Source organism: Bos grunniens, chromosome 15 (assembly GCF_055505025.1).
Source record: "Bos grunniens cultivar Pamir isolate PY7600 chromosome 15, Bosgru_T2T1.0, whole genome shotgun sequence".
NCBI lineage: Eukaryota > Metazoa > Chordata > Mammalia > Artiodactyla > Bovidae > Bos > Bos grunniens.
In genome coordinates, this window is record NC_141179.1 from 53,241,536 (window position 1) to 53,262,157 (window position 20,622).

Consider the following 20,622-nt stretch of genomic DNA (forward strand, 5'->3'; position numbering starts at 1 on the left):
AACCCAGGGTCCAGGGCAGCGCACCATTCTTTCATTCCTTCTTCATTCATCTGGAGCCGCTCTGGACTTGGTGCTGTGTGTAGGCGGAAACGCAGGGCTGTATGCAGACACTCACAGAGACAGTGACCGCAGGGGTGATCAGGGCTGGGACCGAGATGTACAGCTACTGGGAGCCCAGAGAGTACCCACCCAGGAGGGAGTGTACAGAAGTGATGGTTCATGAAGAAGAGGCTGAGGCCTCTGATGGGTGAGGAGGATAAGGGCTGCAGAGGCTGTTCAGAACTGAGATGTGAGGCTGGGGCAGGCTTAGGAGCCAGACTGTGAGGGGAAGGATTTTTTTTTTTTAATTCAATGTATATATTTCAAAATTTGAATAGATAATATATTCACAGGGTTAATAAAAATCAAAATGGGTAAAAAAAATCTCCTCCCTCCAATAGCCTCCCTGACATATCCCGAGAACTGAGTTATTAGATCTTGTGAATCCTTGTATATGCAAATACCAGCAAATGCACTGACTTTGCCCACAGATAGTAGCTCATGGTCCACACTTCTCTCCACTGAATATCACTTGGAAGGCTGCCTCATCATCTTCCGTATTCCCTCTTGTACCACCTGGTGTCTCACTGCACAGATTACCAAGCGGTATTTAGCCACATTATAAAGGATATTTTGGTCATTTTCAGTCTTTTGCTGTTACAGATAGTGCTGCAGTAAATCAACTTGTTCATAGGTTCATTTGTATGGGGCCTGGTGTATGTTTAGGGCAGTTTCTTGGGAGTGGAATTGAAGGAACAGAGTGTACATGTGATTTTAATTTTGATGCTGTCCACAGGGGTCTGCTACCTGAAAAAGATACCTCTTTCCCACAGCCTCACCGAGTCAGACCTTTGAGAGTTTTTCCCAATTTGGTGGGTGACATGATATCTCAATATATTTAATTTACATTTATCTTATAATGAGTAAGGCTGAGCATCTTTCCACTTGTCTGAGACATTTGGATTCTCTTTTCTGTGAACTGTTTGCACCCTTTGCCTGTTTTTGTGTTGGGTTATTGGCCTTTTGTTTTTTAAATTACTAGGAACTTTTAAAATATTAGGGAGGTTAGTCCTTTGTCTAGGTTATGGATTGCAAATATTTTTTCCTGACTTGTCACTTCACTTTTGACTTTGTTTATGGTATATTTCTGCCATGCAGAAGTTTTAATTTTTGTGTGGTCTAATTTATCAAGCTTCTATTTTATGGCTTCTGGGTTGGGAGTCATGGTTAGAAAGGCCTTTCCCTGTCTAAGCTTATAAATCCATTTTCCCATGTTTTCCTCTGGTATTGATATTTTATGTTTTCTTGTTTTATTTTACATTTACATCTTTGATCCACTTGGAATTCATCCTGTGTAGTGTGAGTTATGGTTCCAACTCGATTTTTCTTCCAGATGGCTGGCATTTTCAACTCAGGCCTTACTTGGTCAGAATGGGAGCATCTTTTTGGAGTGGGAGGGGAACAGGGCTGTGGCTGTTGGGGATCAGTAGCCAAGAGTTGAGGAAGGCTTGGGGCAGCATGGAATAACTTGATGGACAGGTGGAGACGGGGCAGAGGCAGATGGCACCACATCCCCAAATCCTCATCTGTGCTGTGTGACTTTGGACAAGTCCCATCCCTCTCTGGGCCTAGAGTATCATAGATGAAGGGGCCCTGAAGATCACCCTGATCCCAGGGTTGAGTGTAAGGAAGGAGGAAGCCAGCAAGAGAGGGCTGCCTGGAGGCAGGGGCATAGAGGATGGCCAGCAGTCCAGCCCCGACTCAGGCTTGGCTGAACTGGAGGGGAGCTGGCAGTAGAATTCACTGTGTTCCTGGAGTGGGCAGGCGGGAAGGTGGAGATGGGCAGGCACCCTAAAAATACCCACTACAGCCCAGCACTGCAAGCAGAGGTGGGGGCAGGCCCTTTGCCAGCCCACCAGATCCAGGAATGCATGGGGTTGCTGGGGGCAGGCACATCGTCTGTTGTCTCAGGACTGTGGGCTGAGCCAGTCATAGCCGTTCTTAGAGGTCCTCTACCCCCAGACATGAAACAGGCATCCTTGGTCCTCACCAGTAGAGAAACAAGAAAGTCAGAGTGGACAGACACCACCCCCCACCCCAACCCAGGGTCTAGTCTTGGCTCTGCTCTGGACTTACTGTGTTACTGGGGTAGATCTCTGTTCCCTAGAGTCTCTATCCATCAAAGGGACAACTGACCTTGCTCTGGTTACTCCCCCCACCCCTAGCCCTCAGCCAGATTCCAGTTTTATCTTGAGGTCCATGCCTCTTCCCCTTTACAGATGGGGAAACTGAGGCCATGGAAGGACCTGACCCCTGCCCTGCCTTTGCTCTCCTTGGCTTTCCTGGACCTATGGACCCTCCTCCCTGCCTCCAGCATGGCCTGTACCAACTCCCCACCCCCACTCCTGGGCCCCAGTGGTCAAATTCCAGGGCTCCATTGCCATAGCAACACCCAGCTCACAGGGCCCCTCCTCTTGGGGGTTCTCTGCTAGTCCAGGGAGGAGACAGAGAGGGCCTCTCGCCCCTGGGAGGTGGAGGGGTTGGCGGTGGGGTTGGGGGAGGTCAGACCCAGCTGGCTCTCGTTTGTTTTCCAAGGAGAAAATGGAAAAGGCACAGAGTGTTGCAGTAAAGATTTCTCAGTTATCCCAGAGACAGTGGGAGGGACAGAGGTGGTGTCCTGGGCTGGAGACAAGACAGACACACCCAGGAAGCCCCTCCCAACCTTGTTCCTGGAAAATAACCCCATGGCAAGGTCTGAGACCAGAGAATTTAGGATGGGAGATGGACGATTCTTCCCAAGGTCACCACTGTCCAGTACTAAGGCCACTCAGGGACTGAGGGACCCAGCCCAGCTTGGCCTTTCCCCTGCACAGACCTGCCCATAGTACAAGGAGCTGCCAGGGGACCCTTGTAAGGGAGCTGCTTGGTTCTGGGGTCGCAAGAAAGGGCTGCCAAGGGCTGCCTGCCCTGGAAGAGGGCCGGTCAAGATTACCTCTGAGATGACCTGCCTTCTAAGCTTCTCTGGTTATTCATAACAGCCAACATTTATTGAGAGCTCTTTGTTCCAGGTCCTATGCTAAATAAGTCCTTTAAATTCTCTATTATATAGAGGAAGGAGCTGAGGCACACTTGTGGGCCTCCGAGTGCCCAGGGCAGCCATCAGTGCAGGCTTTTCTCCTTGCATATTCCTATGTATAGTTCATGATGCTGACATGGTGTGCTACATGTTTCTGGCCTCTTTTGTAAATTTTTATTTATTTATTTTGGCTGCACTGGGTCTTCACTGATGTGCACGGACTTCTGGTTGCAGTGAATGGGAGCTACACCCTAGTTGCAGTGCTTGGGCTTCTCATTGCCGTGGCTGCTTTTGTTGCGGACCATAGCCTGTAGGATGTGCAGACTTCAGTAGTTGCAGCACGTAGGCTCAGTCGTTTGAGCACGGACTTAGTTGTCCTGTGGCATGTGGAATCTTCCTGAGCTAGGAATCAAACCTGTGTCCTCTGCATTGGCAGACAGATTCTTAACCACTGGACCACAGGGAAATCCTTGCTTCTTTCATTTAAGATTATACTGAACGTTTCTCCATGGCATTTGAAAGAGCTCTGTGGTCAGTCTCCGCCTTGTGAAGAAGGCAGTGTGAGTGTCCTCCTCGTGCTGGGGGCCTGGCCTGCTATCTGAGTTTCTCCGTTGGGCCGGAGGGACCCTCTCTCCTGCACTGTGGAATAGGTATGGATATCCAGACTCCTTGGCTCCCCAGATGCACAAGTCCTGTCTTCTGTGAGACCTTGAGCCAGGTCCTGGACTTCACTGTGCCCACCATCCTTTTGTGTAAAGCAGGAAATAATAGGGCCCCCCCAGGAGGCTGATCTGGAGGTTAAAATAAATACCCGTAAGTAGCACATTATGAACCTCTCAAGGGAGATCAAGTCCTGTTTATATGCCATTGCTCTCTTCCTGTCTTCAGGCACAGTAAGGTTAATCGATTTACCCAAAGACCCACAGCAGTTCAGTGGAAGAGGGGCATTTGCACCCCAGCCCCACAACCTCCTGCTCACAAGAACCTGAGCAAGTTATGGGTCCTCACTGAGCCTCGATCTCCCCACTGAGTTGCTGTGAGGATCTGATGACATTAGGCCCTGCAAGCGTTTTGTAAACTAAAGTGCTGAGTTGGTGTCTCTTATTGTTAGTATCACAATAGTAAGCCCAGAGAAACGCTGAGATTTTAAGGCTGGAACACCAGAAGCCCAAGGAGCTCAGAAAAGGAGCGGGGAGTTGACAGATCTGGGCTGTCAAGACAGCTTCCTAGATGTAGTGGTCCTAACTCTGATGCCTTGGGAGAGTGGCTCAGGACCTAGACGTGGCTCAAGCTGACCTTCAGCTATAAATCTTGTTGTGTACTGCAACCGCCCACCACAAACACGTTTGACACACAGACACACACCACACACACAACACATGGTGGGCATTAGGGCTGGTCACCAGTTGCTGACACAGTGCAAAAGGGCTTAGAAGCCATGGCTGCCTCTGGTCAGTCAAGGCAGAGACCACTTTTGTCAGCATGGCCCCAGCCCAGTGACAGCCCCCTTGAGGTAAGGTTGGAGGGATCATTGCGTAGGGTATAGTCACTGTCCCTGAGCATCTCGGCCACCCTTGGTTTGTCTGGTGTGATGGTGGGGTTGGGGTAGGGGGGTGGTGGCGCTTCCCTGGTCTCTGGGTTGGGCCAGGGTCACCGGGGCTCAGGGCTCACTCCAGAGCCAGAGTAACGGATGGAACTTGCTCCTTTCTTGGGAGTGTCCTCTGGGTCCTGGAATAGGGCAGGGGCATGACAGGTAGGGGCCATGAGGCCTCCCAGCTGGTTGGGTCCCTTTGGATAAGCTGTGGTAGTGGAGCCCCAAGGGCCTGGTTCTGGCCTCAACTGCCTACTACCCTGGGGGTCAGGAGACACTTTCCTCTCTGGGCCTCAGTGCCCATACATAAAATGGGAAGGAACAGTCCCTTCCCTGGCTCCCTCCTTCAAGGGAAGATTGGATGTGAACATTCTAAAGGTGCTGTGCACATTCAGTACACTGATACTTGCTTCATTCATCCACTAATTCACACACATGGAGTTTACTGATCATGGGCTGGCTCTGCTCTAGGCATGGTTTGTGAGCTCAGAAGGGAAGGGAGCACCTCTTCCTTCTTCAGTCAGCATCCATGTCTAGAACAGAGGCCAGATTAGTGGGTTTATAGGAGCTGATAGGGGAGAAAGCAATGGCAACCCACTCCAGTACTCTTGACTGGAAAATCCCATGGATGGAGGAGCCTGGTAGGCTGCAGTCCATGGGGTCGCTAAGAGTTGGACACGACTGAGCGACTTCACTTTCACTTTTCATTTTCATGCATTGGAGAAGGAAATGGCAACCCACTCCATTGTTCTTGCCTGGAAAATCCCAGGGACTGGGAAGCCTGGTGGGCTTCCATCTATGGGTTGCACAGAGTCGGACACAACTGAAGTGACTTAGCAGCAGCAGCAGCAGGAGCTGATGGACCCTCAAGTTTCCCTGGGCCTTCATTGGTCTAAGTAGAATTTCTGACACTGTGGGAAGTGGGGAAGATGAGCTCTTCTGGCTGCGGAGCTTTGAGAGCCCCCAGGATGATGTCTGTGGCTCAGGCAAGCCCTGCCCCGCCTCCTCCCTGCCTCCTAGCTCCCCAAGGCTCTGGCCTGAGGCTGGCCTGGCCTTTCCCAGGGTGCCTGGACCACAGCCTAGTGAGTCATCTTCCGCTCTAGAGGCAGGACACCCCATCCCACCCCGACAGCACACACAAATGGAGGCTTCCCCCCACAACTGTGCCTGGGTTCGAGGGAAGGAGGGAGGGAACAGGATGGGCTGGAAACAGGCACTGGCTAACTTCCGTTCCCACGATCCTTCACCCCAGCCTGCCTGCATGCTGGAGAATGGGTGGAGGTGAGGGAAGCGAGCTCTCCTTTGCAGAGCACTTACTCTGCAATAGATGTTCCCCCTCATTTTAAAAAAGATTTATTTATTTATGGCTGCTCTGGGTCGTCTCTGCTGCACACAGGTCTTTTCCAGTTGTGGTGAGCGGGGGCTACTCTCTAGTTGCGGTGTGCCGGCTTCTCGTTGCAGTGACTTCGCTTGTTGCTGAGCGCAGGCTCTAGAGCTGGCGTTAGTTGCTCAGGCTTAGTCGTCCCACGGCATGTGAGATTTCCCCAACTAGGAATGGAACCCGTGTCTCCTGCACTGGGGAGCAGATTCTTTACCACTGAGCCACCAGGGAAGCCCCACCCTCATTTTTGAAGTGAAAAAAACCAAGGCTGAGGGGAAGGGATATTTGCAACAGCTGGAAGATGGTGGTGCGGGGCCCAGCGCGTAAGGGCCCGATACGCTGTGCAGTGGTCTGTGCTGAGCAAGGTTTAAACATTTTGAATGAATAATTTTTAGAGCTGGTAGGGAAGGGCTCTGGAAGCTGACCTCATCCACAAGTTCTGAGCCAGGACTGGGACCAGGGGCCAGACCACTGCTGTGAGCAGCAGTGTGCACAGGGTGGGTGGGTGCATTTCCAGGGAGCTAGGGTTGCTAGATTTAGCAGTTCAATGGACATGAGTTTTAGCAAGCTCCGGGAGGTGGGGAAGGACAGGGAAGCCTGGTGTGTTGCAGTCCATGGGGTCGCAAAGAGTTGGACATGACTGAGGGACTTAACAACAACTTTAAGACTTTGGGGTTCCCAGGTGGTGCAGCGGTAAAAAATCCACCTGCCAATAGAGGAGACACAAGAAACACGGGTTTGAGCCCTGGTTTGGGAATATCCCCTGGAGTAGGAAAATGGCAAGCCACTCTGGTATTCTTGCCTGGAAAATCCCATGGACAGCAGAGCTTGGCGGGCAGCAGTCCCTGGGGGTCGAGAAGTCGGACATGACTGAGCCTGCACACGCACTTAAGACTTCATCAGACTCCCAATGGTATTGCTGCCTACTGCCCATCCACCCTCCCAACACACACACACACACACCACAAGCGGGCACACACACACACACACACCCCGCATAAGCACACGCACATGCACACGCATCCCCACTCAGATATGGGACCCAGAAAATCTGGGTTTTTGTTTCTCTGCCTATAAAGTGGTGGTGACAGTCCCAACCTCTTGGGCCCTGGAGATGAGTTAATTCAGAGTGTACTAGCTCTTCAGGAGATGTTTTTCACATCTGTTGGGGTCTGTCTATTCTCCTACCTCCTAACCTCCACCTCCTGCTTCCGGCCATTATCCATGGTGTTAAGAAACCCTTCCAAAAAAAAAAAAGAAACCCTTCCTTCCCAGGCTGGAGGATCCAGCTGTATCTTCTTCAAATTAAGGCGTGGGGGTGTGGTTGTGGGAGAGCCCTGGAAGAAGAAAGGGAAAAAACCCACATGAAACAAGGCTGAAGTTAAATTCAAACCACATGCACCGCAGCCCCATGCCATGCGGGCCTCTGCTGCCACCCATGGGTGTTTGGAGGAAGTGCAGTTCCTGGAGCTCCAACTTCCTCAGTAAAGCAAGAAGACTGGGTCCTGGTACTGAAATCAAGGAGAAAGGTCAAACTGTCCACCCCCCATCTCCCGGCATGACCTCACTTATCCCCCTCCCTCAGGGAGCCTGGTGAGGAGTTTAGAGTCCACCTGTACCTTCCCTCCTTCCCCATTTGTTTACAGAGGAAGAAGCTGAATCCCAGAAGGAGGAGCAACTTGACAAGTCAGAGCAAGTCAATCAACAGATATGCATGGTGCACCTGTTGTATGTCAGGGACACAGCTGTAAACGTAGAGAGGTCTGGTCTCTGCTTCTATGGACATTATCCAGGGAACAGAATAGAGAACACAGCCCATAACCATCTAATTTAAGGTACTCTAGGCCTGGTCCCGGAGAAGGCAATGGCACCCCACTCCAGTACTTTTGCCTGGAAAATCCCATGGACGGAGGAGCCTGGTGGGCTACAGTCCATGGGGTCGCGAAGAGTCAGACACGACTGAGCGACTTCACTTTCAACTTTTCACTTTCATGCATTGGAGAAGGAAATGGCAACCCACTCCAGTGTTCTTGCCTGGAGAATCCCAGGAATGGCGGACCCTGGTGGGCTGCCGTCTATGGGGTCACACAGAGTCGGACACGACTGACGTGACTTAGCAGCAGCAGCAAGCCTGCTCATTTATGTTTTCTGTGACCCTGGTGAAGTCATACAACTCCTCTGATATGCTGATTATGCGGCATCAGACCCTAGCTTTGCTAAATTCCAGCCAGTTTTGCCACATCCAACTTCATAACCTCAGACAAGTTGCTTCACTTCTCCTCGCCTTTGTTTCCTCACCCGTAAGATGGCAAGTTCTTTACCTCTGAGCCACCAGAGAAGCCCGTAAAATGGCAGTAATAGTGATATGTAACTCAGAATTGGTGTGAGGATTACATGAGATAATACATAAGAAACAGTGCCTCACTGGACATGACTTGGAAGTAAAAGTCCCCACCAACGGTATACGGAGTGCATGTCATTCCCTGAGATGAGGGGTCAGGAGTACAGTGGGTGGGGTGTCCCTTCTGGGCTGAAAGGTGGGCAGCATGGTTGAGCCGCCAGAAGCTGGGCCTGAGTCCCAGCATAGAGAATGAGAGCTGCCCCCTCAATCCTTTTCAGCCATCAGAGGTGGTTTCTGGAAGGGTGGGGAGATTTTCTAGTGCTACAGAGGTTGGGGTCCCAGATGGACCCCTCTGGACCAACAGTGAAATCTGGGTCTGTGCAGAAATCATTCTCTTACTTCATGTCTCCCATCAGGACATTAAGGACTCTGGGATCTTATCCCAGCTCCGCCACTTACTGACTCCATAACTATGGCTTCTTCACTTCTCTGGGCCTGCTTTCTCAGCTAGGTGGCTCTTACTCAGAATCTTTTGGGCAATCACTGTCAAGTAGTAGCTGGGCTGGACTCACCTTGAAGTCATGCTCATTCACAAGTCTGGCAGTTTCTGCTGGTATTTGAGTAGGACCTCATCGGTCTGTCAGCTGGGGTAGCCTGCACATGGCCTCTGCTTGTGACCTGGGCTTCCTTACAACGTGGTGCTGGGCTGTAAGAATGAGTGACTCAAGAGCAAGGTAGAAGAGCATGGCATGGGTGTGGCCTAGCTTTGTTTTTGCTTTTTTTAAAGAGCATGGCATGGGTATGGCCTAGCTTTGTTTTTGCCTTTTTTTAAGATTCTTTTTTAATGAGCATTTTTTTAAAGTCTTTATTGAATTTGTTTCAGTATTTCTGTTTTATGTTTTGGTTTTTTGGCTATGAGGCATATGTGGGGTCTTAGTTCCCCGACCAGGGATTGAACTGGCATTCCCTGCGTTGGAAGGCAACGTCTTAATCACTGGACCACCTCGCTTTGGATGTCACATAGTATCCCTTCTGCTGGACTCTATTGGTTGGGGCAGTCACAAAGGTCCACCCAGTTTCAAGGGTAGGGAACATAAACCTCATCACTCTGTAGGAAGAGTGTCAGTACCACACTGTAAGAAGACCATGTGTCATGGAAGATACTGTGATAGCTATCTGAAAAATGCAAGCTGCCACACTCCCCTGGACTGCTTATGAGGATAAAATGAGACAGTGATGTAAAGTACTTCTCCCATGCCTGGCACATGGTGAATGTTCAGCTATAGCTGTTTTTGGTTTTTACTCATGTGGCCCCTTCACTTTCCACCTCTGCCAAGAACCACAGGGATCACCACCCACAGAGGTGCTGTGCAGTCGCATGGCGACAGAAGACCACTGACAGGGACGCACAGACACGTGCATGAGCCTGCACAGCTGAAACACGTATTGTCTCTCATAATCCCACCTCCAAGTGCGTACTGTCTGACCTGAGTGGGGCAGTGACCCTGTGGCAGGAAGGACCTGAGGCTCCTTAGGCCCTTGATCTCTCCCCTTCCTGTTCTCAAAGCACATTCCCCAGAATTCTGGGGCCCATCCAGAGCAGCCAGTCCCAAGGGAGTCCTGTGGCTTGGAGACTGCCCTTGGCAGCTGCCTGAGGCCTGGGAACTCGGTGGAGCCTTGAGAGGCCCCTCCTCCCAGAAGGGAGGGTCTGTAAGGGACAGGCTGTGACGTGGGCAGGGATGGATGATGGGAGGAAGAGGGAAGGGGTCTCAAACAGGAACAGATGGAGAGACCGAGGCCCCAGGAGGGGAAAGAGTCTTGCTCAAGGTCATATCACCTGGTCGAACCAGGATTTGAGCCCAAACTGTCTGGCTCCACAGTTTGCACTCCTAATTGCTATGCCCAGAAATCCCTCTTTTGGAACTTTCATTGATGAACCTGAGGACCTGAGAAGGGCAGCAGCCATCAGCGAAATGGATAGCCCATTAGGTTGGGAACATCCAGTACTAACTCCATGCCCGTGGACACTGGTGGGGTCAGGAACGCAGACAGTCCATCTGGGCCATTAGCCAGGGCTCAGTTCCCAGGGAAGAGGCGCCTCCGTGATCCCAGCATTGCCTGTGGATGGACAGCATTTTGTTTTCTATCAATTCCGACCTGGGTCAGGAGAATGTGTCATTGTCTCAATACAGATGAGGCTGCAGAAAGGCAATTCAGGCAACTAGGGCACCAGGGAGGCAGGTGAGCCCCAGGGGAAGTGGAGGGGGCTCTTCCCAGGGGAGGTGGTGGTTTAAGAGCACAGGCCCTGAAAGCAGCCACCCAGGCTCCACTGCTTACCGTGTAGGTGACTTCCCTGAGTCTCAGGTCCCCTGTTTGTAAAATGCAGGGATAACAGTATCGAAACCCTTTGTGTAGGACTGCCGTGGGGATCAAAAGAGCCAGGGCTTGGAAAGCAGGGGTGGGGTGCTTGGCACCTGAAAAGTGTTTAAATAACATTAGTGATGGTTAAGAGTGGTGGTTAAGATTCTAAGATTATGGAGTTCCCAGTGTTCTGATTTGAGCAGCTCTGGGGCCCAGACATTCTGCTGGTAAATACTTATGTATCTGTGCTCATGTGAAAGGCTGGAGACCCCTCCTGGCCTGCGAGAGCCTGATGGGACCCACCACCCCTGAACCTGTACTTGTCATTTTTGTTTTCAAGTTCCTATCTTCCCACACAGACTGTGGTGCCCAACAGGGCACAGGCTTTTTTTCTTACCTCTGAGTCTCCACCCAGCATTTTTTTCTTACCTCTAAGTCTCCACCCAGCACTATGCTTGGTACCTGGAAGGTACTCAATAAATATTTGTTAAACTGTCAACAAATGAATAAAATAAAAACTCGGTTAACTTCTCATCTATTGGATCATGTGTCTGTGTGTCCATTTGTGCTCATTTATTGATTCATCCTTCTGTTCTTCCACCCATTTATTTATTCATCCATCATCAATCCATCCTGTTATTTTTTCAGCCATTACTCATTAGCCATCCATTTGTCCATCCGTATGTCCTTTTTCATCACTGGTCCCCCAGTTGGCCCAGCTCACATGGCCCTAAGTGGGCTAGAGGTCTTGCAGGTGATTTTGGTGGGGCTCGGGGTGGGAGTGTGTCCAGAGGCAGGCTGGCGAGTTGTTAGACTTCCCTCAGAGCTGGGGAAGCAGTCACAGACTAGGTCAGGGTCGGGAGGATTGGTGTCGCCCAGGGCTGGCAGGGGTGCCCAGCTGGCCTCCTGGAGTGAGGCGGTGCCCTCGTGGATCAGAGCCCTTTCCTGCCACTGGGGAGGGTGGTGTATGGGGTGTGGTGGGGTTTAGGGCATGAAGAGGGGGGCTAGATGGGCCTATACCAACTACCTGAACAATTAAAAACTATTCTGAGCCAGATTCGCTTGAAACAACTGCGGATACCCAAAAGGAAAAGAAATCTGTGCCTGAAATGGGAGCTCAGAGGAGCTCCAACAGAATCCAAGCTGCCCAGGGGTATCTTCAGCCTCCACCCCAGCTGACTGGACTCTGAGGAGTTCTGATACCTGTGCTGTTATCGGGGAGATGCCTGGACACCCTGATGCAGCAGCTCTGCACTCCTGTTCTTTCTCTCAGCTTCCCTCATCTCCCCACCCCCACTAGCCCCTGTGTTGCCACGGCAATGGGCTTGGATCTAATTAGCCGTCTTTAATGAAGCAGCCACAGCCCACAGTGCCGTCAGCACCAGGCCTCACCCCACTCTCCAGGGCGGGGGCCTCTGGTGAACTCTGCCTTCTGGGCACCCACTTGCCTCTGGATCTCTTGACCTTGGGACCTGCCTGGCTCCTCCAGGAAGCCCTCCCTGAATACCCCTCACCCCCATTTCCTGAGGCATGAGTGATTCCCTCTGCTGAGCCCTGTGTGTTGTCTGGGAGCTCCTGGGTGCCAGCCAGAATGGATTCATCTCTGCAGGGCCTGGTCCCACTGGAGGGAATGAGTGCAACTCACTAACAAGCCCCAGCTCTGCACTGTCTCACAGCCACTTAGAGGAAATAAGGCCCAGGTCATATAGCTGGAGAGGGTCAAATAGGGGAGGAGGTGTTCAGAGAGAAAGCCAAATGTGGAGTTAAGTAGCTACAGTGATCAAGCAATGGGCCTGGGGTGAGGCCTTCGGACCACCGGCCCTTTTACTCATGTGGGATTACCTTTGGGACCTGGCTATTTGGACTGGTGTCCATCCTCCTTGCTCAAACCATCACTCAGTTAACTGGTCTGGCTGTTCCCAACCTTCCCTGCAATGTTATGAGCCCAAGAGGAGGAGGAAGAGGAGCAGGCCCTGCCCCTAGGGAAGTCCACAGTCCATCTCACTCAGAAGGTGACAAGTGGGGAGTCTCACTGGTCCCAAACCAGAGGCAGAAGAGGGCTTGGGCTCTCCCGGAGCACCCCTGCTTCTGCCTCCTTGGGTGGTGTCAGGGAGGCTGAGAATGCGCATTTCTAACAGGGCCCCAGGAGTTGCACTGCTGCTGGTGCTACTGCTAAGTCACTTCAGTCGTGTCCGACTCTGTGCGACCCCATAGACGGCAGCCCACTAGGCTCCTCTGTCCCTGGGATTCTCCAGGCAAGAACACTGGAGTGGGTTGCCATTTCCTTCTCCAGTGCATGAAAGTGAAAAGTGAAAGTGAAGTCGCTCAGTCGTGCCCGACTCTTAGTGACCCCATGGACTGGAGCCTACCAGGCTCCTCGGTCCGTGGGATTTTCCAGGCAAGAGTACTGGAGTGGGGTGCCATTGCCTTCTCCAGGAGTTGCACAGGGACGCACTTTGAGAACCACTGCTAGAGAGGGACCAGGAAGGGAGTTCATGCAGAGCACCCACTCTTGCCTGCGTTTGTTCTTTCACTCAGCAGACTGGCTCAAGAGTTGCTTAGGGTGGGGCTCTCATGAGACCCAGGAGAGACAGATGGGTTCATCAGTGGTTCTCTCACTATGCAGGGCAGACTTAGCAAGCACCCATCAGGTGTCAGGCTCGGCCACCTGGTGCAGCCTCTGGGAGCACCCCCACCTCTGGGTAGTTAGTGCTCACTGCTCTGGGACCCCCGCCAGGCTCAGGTCACCCCGGTCTTCTCTTGCTACTTTCTTGGAATTCCCTATGCCTGTTTTCATTGTTGGCTACATAGGGTTGGTCTGTTGGGGAGTTAAAATTTTAGTGTTGGATATCTGGGGACTCTGAAGATGCTGCTACTGGCCAGGGGTGTGGGGTGTGGACTCACCTTAGTTGAGGGCCAAACAGGGGGATGGGGAGGCACTGGGGCAGAGCAGGATAGGAGGCTGCAAGGGCCAGCAGGAAGGGTTGATCCTGTGCCATGGGGATGCCAGGAAAGTTTCATGAGCTGGGACCTGCGTGGGCTCTTTGCCTCTGGGTGGGGACTGCTTGGTGTGTGGGGAGAAGGGAGAAGGAAGAATTGCTAGAGTTGTTGTTTCATTAGCCAGCATCTATGTGCAGAGGGCTATGGCTTATGAAAGGGTCGTGTGCCCTGCCCTCAAGGAACTTACAGTCTCTTGGGAAGAGAGGAGCATCAATCTAGCTCAAGTGTATAATTTTAATCTGTGATACCTGGTTAAGAAAAACTGAGGCTCTTTGAAAGCATAGAGCAGCTGCACCTGACCTAATCAGAGGTTCAGGGACCGCTTCCCTGAGGTGACATTTGCACTACAACTAGTCTTAAAGGAAAAGAAAAAGCACTTGTAGAGACTTCCCTGGTAGTCCAGTGGCTAAGACTCCATGCTCCCAATGCAGGGGACCTGGGTTTGATCCCTAGTCAGTGAACTAGACCTCCCCCATGCTGCAACTAAGAGTTTTCATGCTGCAACTAAGACCTGGTGCAGCCAAATAAATAAATTTTAAAAAAGAAAAGCACTTGTAGGCGAGAAAAGAGACTTGGGCCAGGGCCCTGGGGTAGGAGAGAGCCTGGTTTGTTTCTCGCAGTTAAGACAGAAGTGGCAGGGGAAGGGGCTCTCAAGCATGGGGGAGCTGTGGGGACTGGGACTGGCCTGGTTGATGGGGTCAGGAGTTCTCTGTGCAGGAAACCCAGAGGGAAGCAGGTTTGGGGAGGGAATCCGTTAGGAGTGTGGTGAGTGTGGGAGCCTTCAGTATACTAGGGAATTATGAGTTCCCCAGGCAGCTGCAGGGCACATCAGAGCCCCATGGTGAGGTAGAAACTGGTACAAAACCAAGCTCACGTGTACCCCTCATGATTAAATCAGTCTGGAATAGGTTTGGGCACCACCTGGGATTTAGGGAACAGTTTCTGAGGATCCCACCAGGAGGCATCCTGGAGGACAGTCTGGTGGTGGTGGGGGCTGTGCCTATAAATGCCTGAGCCCCCTACCCGTGGGGGTAGTGGGATGGGGTAGAGAGGAATAGGACTCAAAGCCTCTTGGACTGTCTCAAGCACAGGACACAAGGTCTACTGGGTGGAGCAGGTGTTGGAGTGACTCAGGGTACACCGTTCCCTGGTAGTCCCCTCCATGGTCCAAGTGCTGTGTCCCTGGATGGAGGACAGCAGCAGTTTCCAGGGATGTGTATGTGTGCACATCCCTAAATTTGTGTGCCTATTTGTGCCTGGTTATAGTTGCATGAACACGGAAGCGCGTATGGCTGCCTGCAGCACTGGGTCGGTTTCATGTGTGTGTCAATGTTCAGGTCTGTATGGGATTATGTTGTGTGTGTCCTTGGCTCTGACTCACGCGTGTATACTAGTCGAGGACCGAGGGCAGGCATCCATGTATGTGGGCTGGTTCTCTGTGGGCATTTGCATGCCCCTGCGTGTGCCTCCGTGCGTACAGGTGTGGGAAAAAGTGTACTCGCCTTTGTCCACGGGTGTGCGCGGACTTGTGTCCACAGAGGGAGATAGATCTGCGACCGGAGGCCGCCGTGTGGCGAAGCTGCGGGGGCGAGGCGGGGCGCCCTTGGCGGGTTGGGAGAGGGGGGCTCGAGTGGCGGAGGCGGGGTGGCCCGGGGGCGGGGGACTCCTCCTCCCCTCCGCGCTGCCGGCGGCGCCGCGCTGGGCTCGCAGGGCGCGCTCGCCCAGCGGAGGAGGCTACAGCGGCGCCGCGGGCCCGGCCGCCGCCATCAGATCGCCGCTGGAACTGATACCGCGCGACCGCCGCCGCGGCCCCGCTGAGCCCCGCGGAGGGAGCTTCGGTGGGAGGGAGGGGGCCCGTCGACTCCCGGCGCCCCCGCCCCGGCGGCGGCGGCGGCGGCGGGCCGGCCGCATGCTACAGATGGTGAAGACCCTGGCCCAGTTCACCATCGCGCTGGAAGACATGCGCGATCTGGGCCCAGCCGCCGCCTCCGGGGAGCCCGCCGGGGGGAGCAACAGCGCTGACCCTGAGGAGCCCGGGGAGGCCCAGGTACGGGGAGGGGGAGGGGCATTGAGGGACCTGGGCCAAGGCTTAGGAGTCTGGCGCCCCGGACTGGGGTAGGCACAGGCAGAGATGCTGGGGCCCAGCCTGCTTGGCTGTGGGGCTGGGGACTCAGTGATCAGTGATGGTGGCAGGGAGATGGAGGGTGTGTGAGAAGTCCTGGCAGGGGTGATGTGGCTAGCAAGATGCTGAGGTTTGGTGCCACCAGAGTGCAAACTGGGGATGGCAGAAGGGCTGGCAAGCTCAGCTGGGTAGCAGGCCTGCACCCTGAGACCCAGCAGTGCTTGGCAGTCCTGTGCTGAGCGCCGATACAGGTCAGCCTGGAGGCTGAGGCTGTCACCAGGGTACCCTGGGTCCACAGGCTTTTGCCAGTCTCTGTCTCAGGATGAACGTATGTGCTGGGGGCTAAGAGCAGTCAGTTTTGCTACCCTCCTTGCCATCCTCTCCCTGGAGTCACTGGGCCTGGGAGGTGTCATGCTGGGGTGGCAGGGATGGTGTCCCCATTCCTGGCTCAGTGTGTGCTCCCCTGCGGGGGAGGGGGAGACTTCCACCCGCGGTCTCTGTGCTTTGTGTGCCTCTCTGGGCCTGGACTCTGATTGTTCGCTCTCCTGGGCTCCAGTGGGGGCTGTGGTTTTGTCCTCCTCCCTGTGCTGCATTGTGTGTTTCTCTAAGGACCTGGATGCATTCTTTCTCTTTGTGGGGTGTCTGGCCTTACGGCTCTCTGTACACATGTCTCCGTCTTCATGCCGCATATGTAGGAGTCTCGGGCTTTGGGTCATGACGTCCCAGTTATACTGGTAGGAGAGCCCCCCCGCCCTGTCCTCCTGCTGTATCCCTTGGGCCCCACGTCCCCTCCCCCTTCAGTGCCCCGTGTAGTGAAGGTCTGGGGTTGGGGCTGCTGAAGGGTGAGAGGCTCTGGGGGAGGCTGGACCTACAGGGCTGTCCCGCCCAGAACAGGTGTGCCTGCTGATCTGGTTGACAGCTGCACTGCCTGTCCCCTGCTTCCCCTGGCCCCCACTGATACTCACACCCGTGTCTGGGCACGTGCGGAAGGGGCGCTCAATGCAGTGACAGGGAGCTGGCCTTGTTTTCCGTACCTCTACCTGACAGCTGAGTGACGGCCTGCTGTGCTTTTGAGCAGGGAGGAGGCTGGAAAGGCGGCTGTTGCAGCGTCAGCCTCGCTGCATGAGTTACTAACCCCAGCTCTGGGCCATCAGGCCCAGTGCCCGCCCTGCCTCCCTCAGGAGGCCTCCCTGCTCATGACCCTCACTGCTGGGCCTGGGGAAGTGCTGGAGGAGGGGGCTGTGCCACCCAGGGCCGAGTCTGGCCTGATCCTACAGGGAGACGGATGTAGATAAGCAGCCTTGCCGAGACACAGTGAGGATGGTCCTTAAAGACCCAGTGTGTGCAGAGAGCTGCCGTGCTCCTCAGGTCCTCGCTTTCCCAGCACTGGGAGGGAGGTGTTATTTGTTCCATTTCATAGAGGAAAATGTAGAAGTCCAGGTGGTTAGGTGACCACCCACAGTCACACAGCTGGGAAGGGCCAGGCTGGGGACCCTGTGGCTCATGGCTGGCTGGGCAGTCTGAGTGAGAACTCCGAGTTCTTGGGCCCTAAGACTTAGCATGAGGTGACTGAAGAGACTCGCTTACCCACTCTGCCAGTCACTGGCTGTGTGACCTCTGACAAGTCAGGCCACTTCTCTGACTTGACTTCCTCATCTCTGTATTGGCGATGATATGTCCTGTCATAGAGCTGTGAGTGTGAGGCTGAAGTGAGGCCACATCTGTGACACGCTGAGGTGTTTCCCTGCAGGAGGTTGGGCATCTGGGCCTTTCCTTGGGAGGCCCTTCTGGCCCTTGATGCCCTCCCTCCCAAGCTTTCATCCTCGAGGGGCCTAGGTGGTGCTGCCTCCTACTGGAAGCTGCCCTGGTTTTTTAAGGCCTGAGAAGCACTATCATAGGTGGTCTGGCTGTAGCTGGGGGCTCTGAGACAGAATCCAGTGCCTTCTTACCCATCAGAGCACAGCGCTGAGGAGGGGGCAAGCCAGCCTCTTCCCCTCCCCCTAGGGGTGTCATTCACACCCCCACCCCGAGTTCCTAGCATAGAGGCCTGCTTTTTAAAGTATGCCTTGTGGTAGTACAGACTTGGGGACAGGCCTGACCTCTAAGTCCCTGAGTCAGAGGGAGGGGGGGACCTGCGGTGTCTACGAGCAGAGGGGTGAGCAGTGGCTGAATCAGGCCGACTGGGCAAGCCCAGTGCTTAGGCCACTCAGCAGACACAGACTGGTGCACAGTAGTGATCAGCCCTGCTCCACCGGCTGAGTCCCAACCCTGAGAGGCTCCTGGGGTGGAGACTAGAGGGAGGCCACAGACACAGACACTCACCATGGCATCGTCACACACGAAGAGCATCCATGCTGACTGGCAGGCCTTCATGGCTGGAGCCCAAGCTCCTGTTGAGGCCAAACTGAGGACTGACTGGGAAGGAGAGTGGTGAGGGGAGAATAAGCCCTAGAGATCTGGGGCCCAGCGGAGTTGGGACTTGGCTTAGGACCACTCCAGGAGCTTGGAGGAGGAGACCTCGAGTGGAGTCCTTGCCTGGGGAGAGAAGGTCTTAGAGCTGTGCCATCTGGGAAGGCTTCCTGGAGGAGGAATGGGCCAGAGGCATAGGAACTGGTGGCAAGGGGCAGGGGAGCTGAGTCCCAGGATGGAAAACAGAGAGGGCATCCCTAAACTGACTTCCAGAAAAACCTTGCCAGAGAACAGGGACTGCCCTGGCAGGGATGTGCACCTTCCCCTGAGAGGGTATGGGTGTGAGTCTCCATAATGCAGATCATCAGAGCCTCGGAATGGAGATATCGCTGCCTGGATCTCCTTAAAATGGGGAGAATAATCACACATACCTCACAGGATGGTCAGAAGGAGAAAATAGTGCACGACATTTAGAATAGTGCCAGGCATGGAGTAAGGCTCAGTTAACCTCTTTCACTGAGTGAACCAGGACCCAGCCTTGTCTGAGAGGGTCTGAGCCCTGCCCCTGCCTTGCTGCGTGACATTTAGCACTGCCCTTACCTCTCTGGGCCACCTTTTCTTTATTGTAGCAGGAGGTGACAGTTTTGACTTTCTGGGATGATATGAAGCCCTGGGTAGGGACTGACCCCATAGTACTCAGTCCAGAGGTGGGTTTTTCGGAGTTGGCAGCTGGAGTAGGGGTAGCCTGGAGGCATTGCCCTTCGCAAATGTGAGAAGCTATTGACTTTCTTGAGTCCTTTTCAGGAGTCCAACAGGGGAGCCAAGAAGTAAACAGGAGATCTCCAAAGCTGCCAATAGGCCTGGAGAGGGGAGCGGAGAGATGAGAGTTGAGGAGCGCGGTCTGGGGAGGCAGGCTGGGAGTTGCAGGGACAGGTACTGTCTGCAGGGGGAGCACGCGAGCACAGACCTGGAGAGTGGAGGTCCAAGGTGCTTTGGGGAGGACAGACCTTGAAGACCTAGGAGAGGGCATGGGTGGGCTCTCTGGGCCCCTGTGACTGCAGGTGGCACGTGTGAAAGGAACAAGGCACTGCTCACCCTCTGCCTTCTGTCCCCCCAGGATATGCGGAAGCACGTGACCATGACCCTGCTGGACACAGAGCAGTCGTATGTGGAGTCACTGCGCACCCTGATGCAGGTGAGACCTGGGGTGGCCTGGGTCCCTGAACGCAGCCGTTCTGAGTTTGGGTGGCTGTTGGACATGTGGGAACACCGGGGTCCAGGTTAGAGAGGAATGACTGTAGGGCACACCACCCATCCGCAGAGGACGCTCCCTCCAGGGCAGGAGTGAATGCAGAGGGGCCGTAAGGAGGCCAGACTGGGGCACCAGCGGCAGACGCTCCCTCCTCCTGCTGACCTCCTGCCTCTCCTGGCAGTGCTGGGTCTGAACTTAGGTCTGTGAACCCCCTCTGGTCCCACCACCCCCCCCACCCCGCCTTCACTTCATTCACTGACTGGAAAAATGTTGGTTGAATGGAATTAAATGTTAGCATGCACTATGTGTCAGGCCCTGTTCCAGGTACAGGAAACACCAGGACAAATAAGAGACAAGCCTCTGCTGCAGGAATTGACAGTCCTGCTAGGGACATAGTTGAGTATATGGGCTCTTAAGGCATCGGGTTGGAGTGGGGGGCACTTGGGAGGTAAAGGGTGAAGGAATTTTCCCTGGAGGACGTGCTGGTTTTCTTCTGCCCTGTCTTCTCAGTAGCGGGAACAGCTCATGCAAGGTCGAGTAAGGAGAGACCTGGCCCTTTCAGGAGTCCATGTGGCCAGCACAGAGCACAGGGGTCAGTCCTGTGGTGATGCTGAGGGAGCCAGCAGAGCTCATGTGGTAGGGACCCTCAGTAGCAGGAGGAGAATTTGGACTCTACCAAGGGTCCCAGGAACTACTGAAAGGCTTTGAGCAGGGGCAGTGTGTAGTCTGACTCACGCTTTATAAAGTCTATCTGACTGCTGGGAGGAGGGTGCAGAAGAGGAGGCCAGGGCCACTGAGGCCAGGCAAGGGAGAAGAGGCCACCCCCCGGGGGGAGACTGCAGAGAGGGGAGTTGGGGACAGATATTTAGGAAGTGGACCAATCGGGCCAGACATGGTAACTGGTTGGGCATTGGGCAAGATGGGGAAGCCCAAGTCATGGTGCCTGGGCTCTGGCCTAGGTGACTAAGGCACTAAAGGAGCCTTCTGTGAAAAAGGGGAGTGAGATGGTGAGTTGAGGTTCAGACCTGGGGGTCTGGAAAGCCCAGGGTC

At 54.0% G+C, this 20,622-nt stretch overlaps 1 protein-coding gene across 2 annotated transcripts in view; it reads left to right on the forward strand.

Annotated features, from left to right (window-relative positions):
* The window catches only part of ARHGEF17 (Rho guanine nucleotide exchange factor 17), a 58,918-nt gene that overhangs the window by 19,912 nt on the left and 18,384 nt on the right, over positions 1-20,622 (forward strand). For both annotated transcript variants that reach the window (XM_086340667.1, XM_086340668.1), the window contains exon 2: positions 19,438-19,515. In XM_086340667.1, the coding sequence (XP_086196793.1) occupies positions 19,438-19,515 (78 nt within the window). The remainder of the gene's footprint in view (positions 1-19,437; positions 19,516-20,622) is intronic.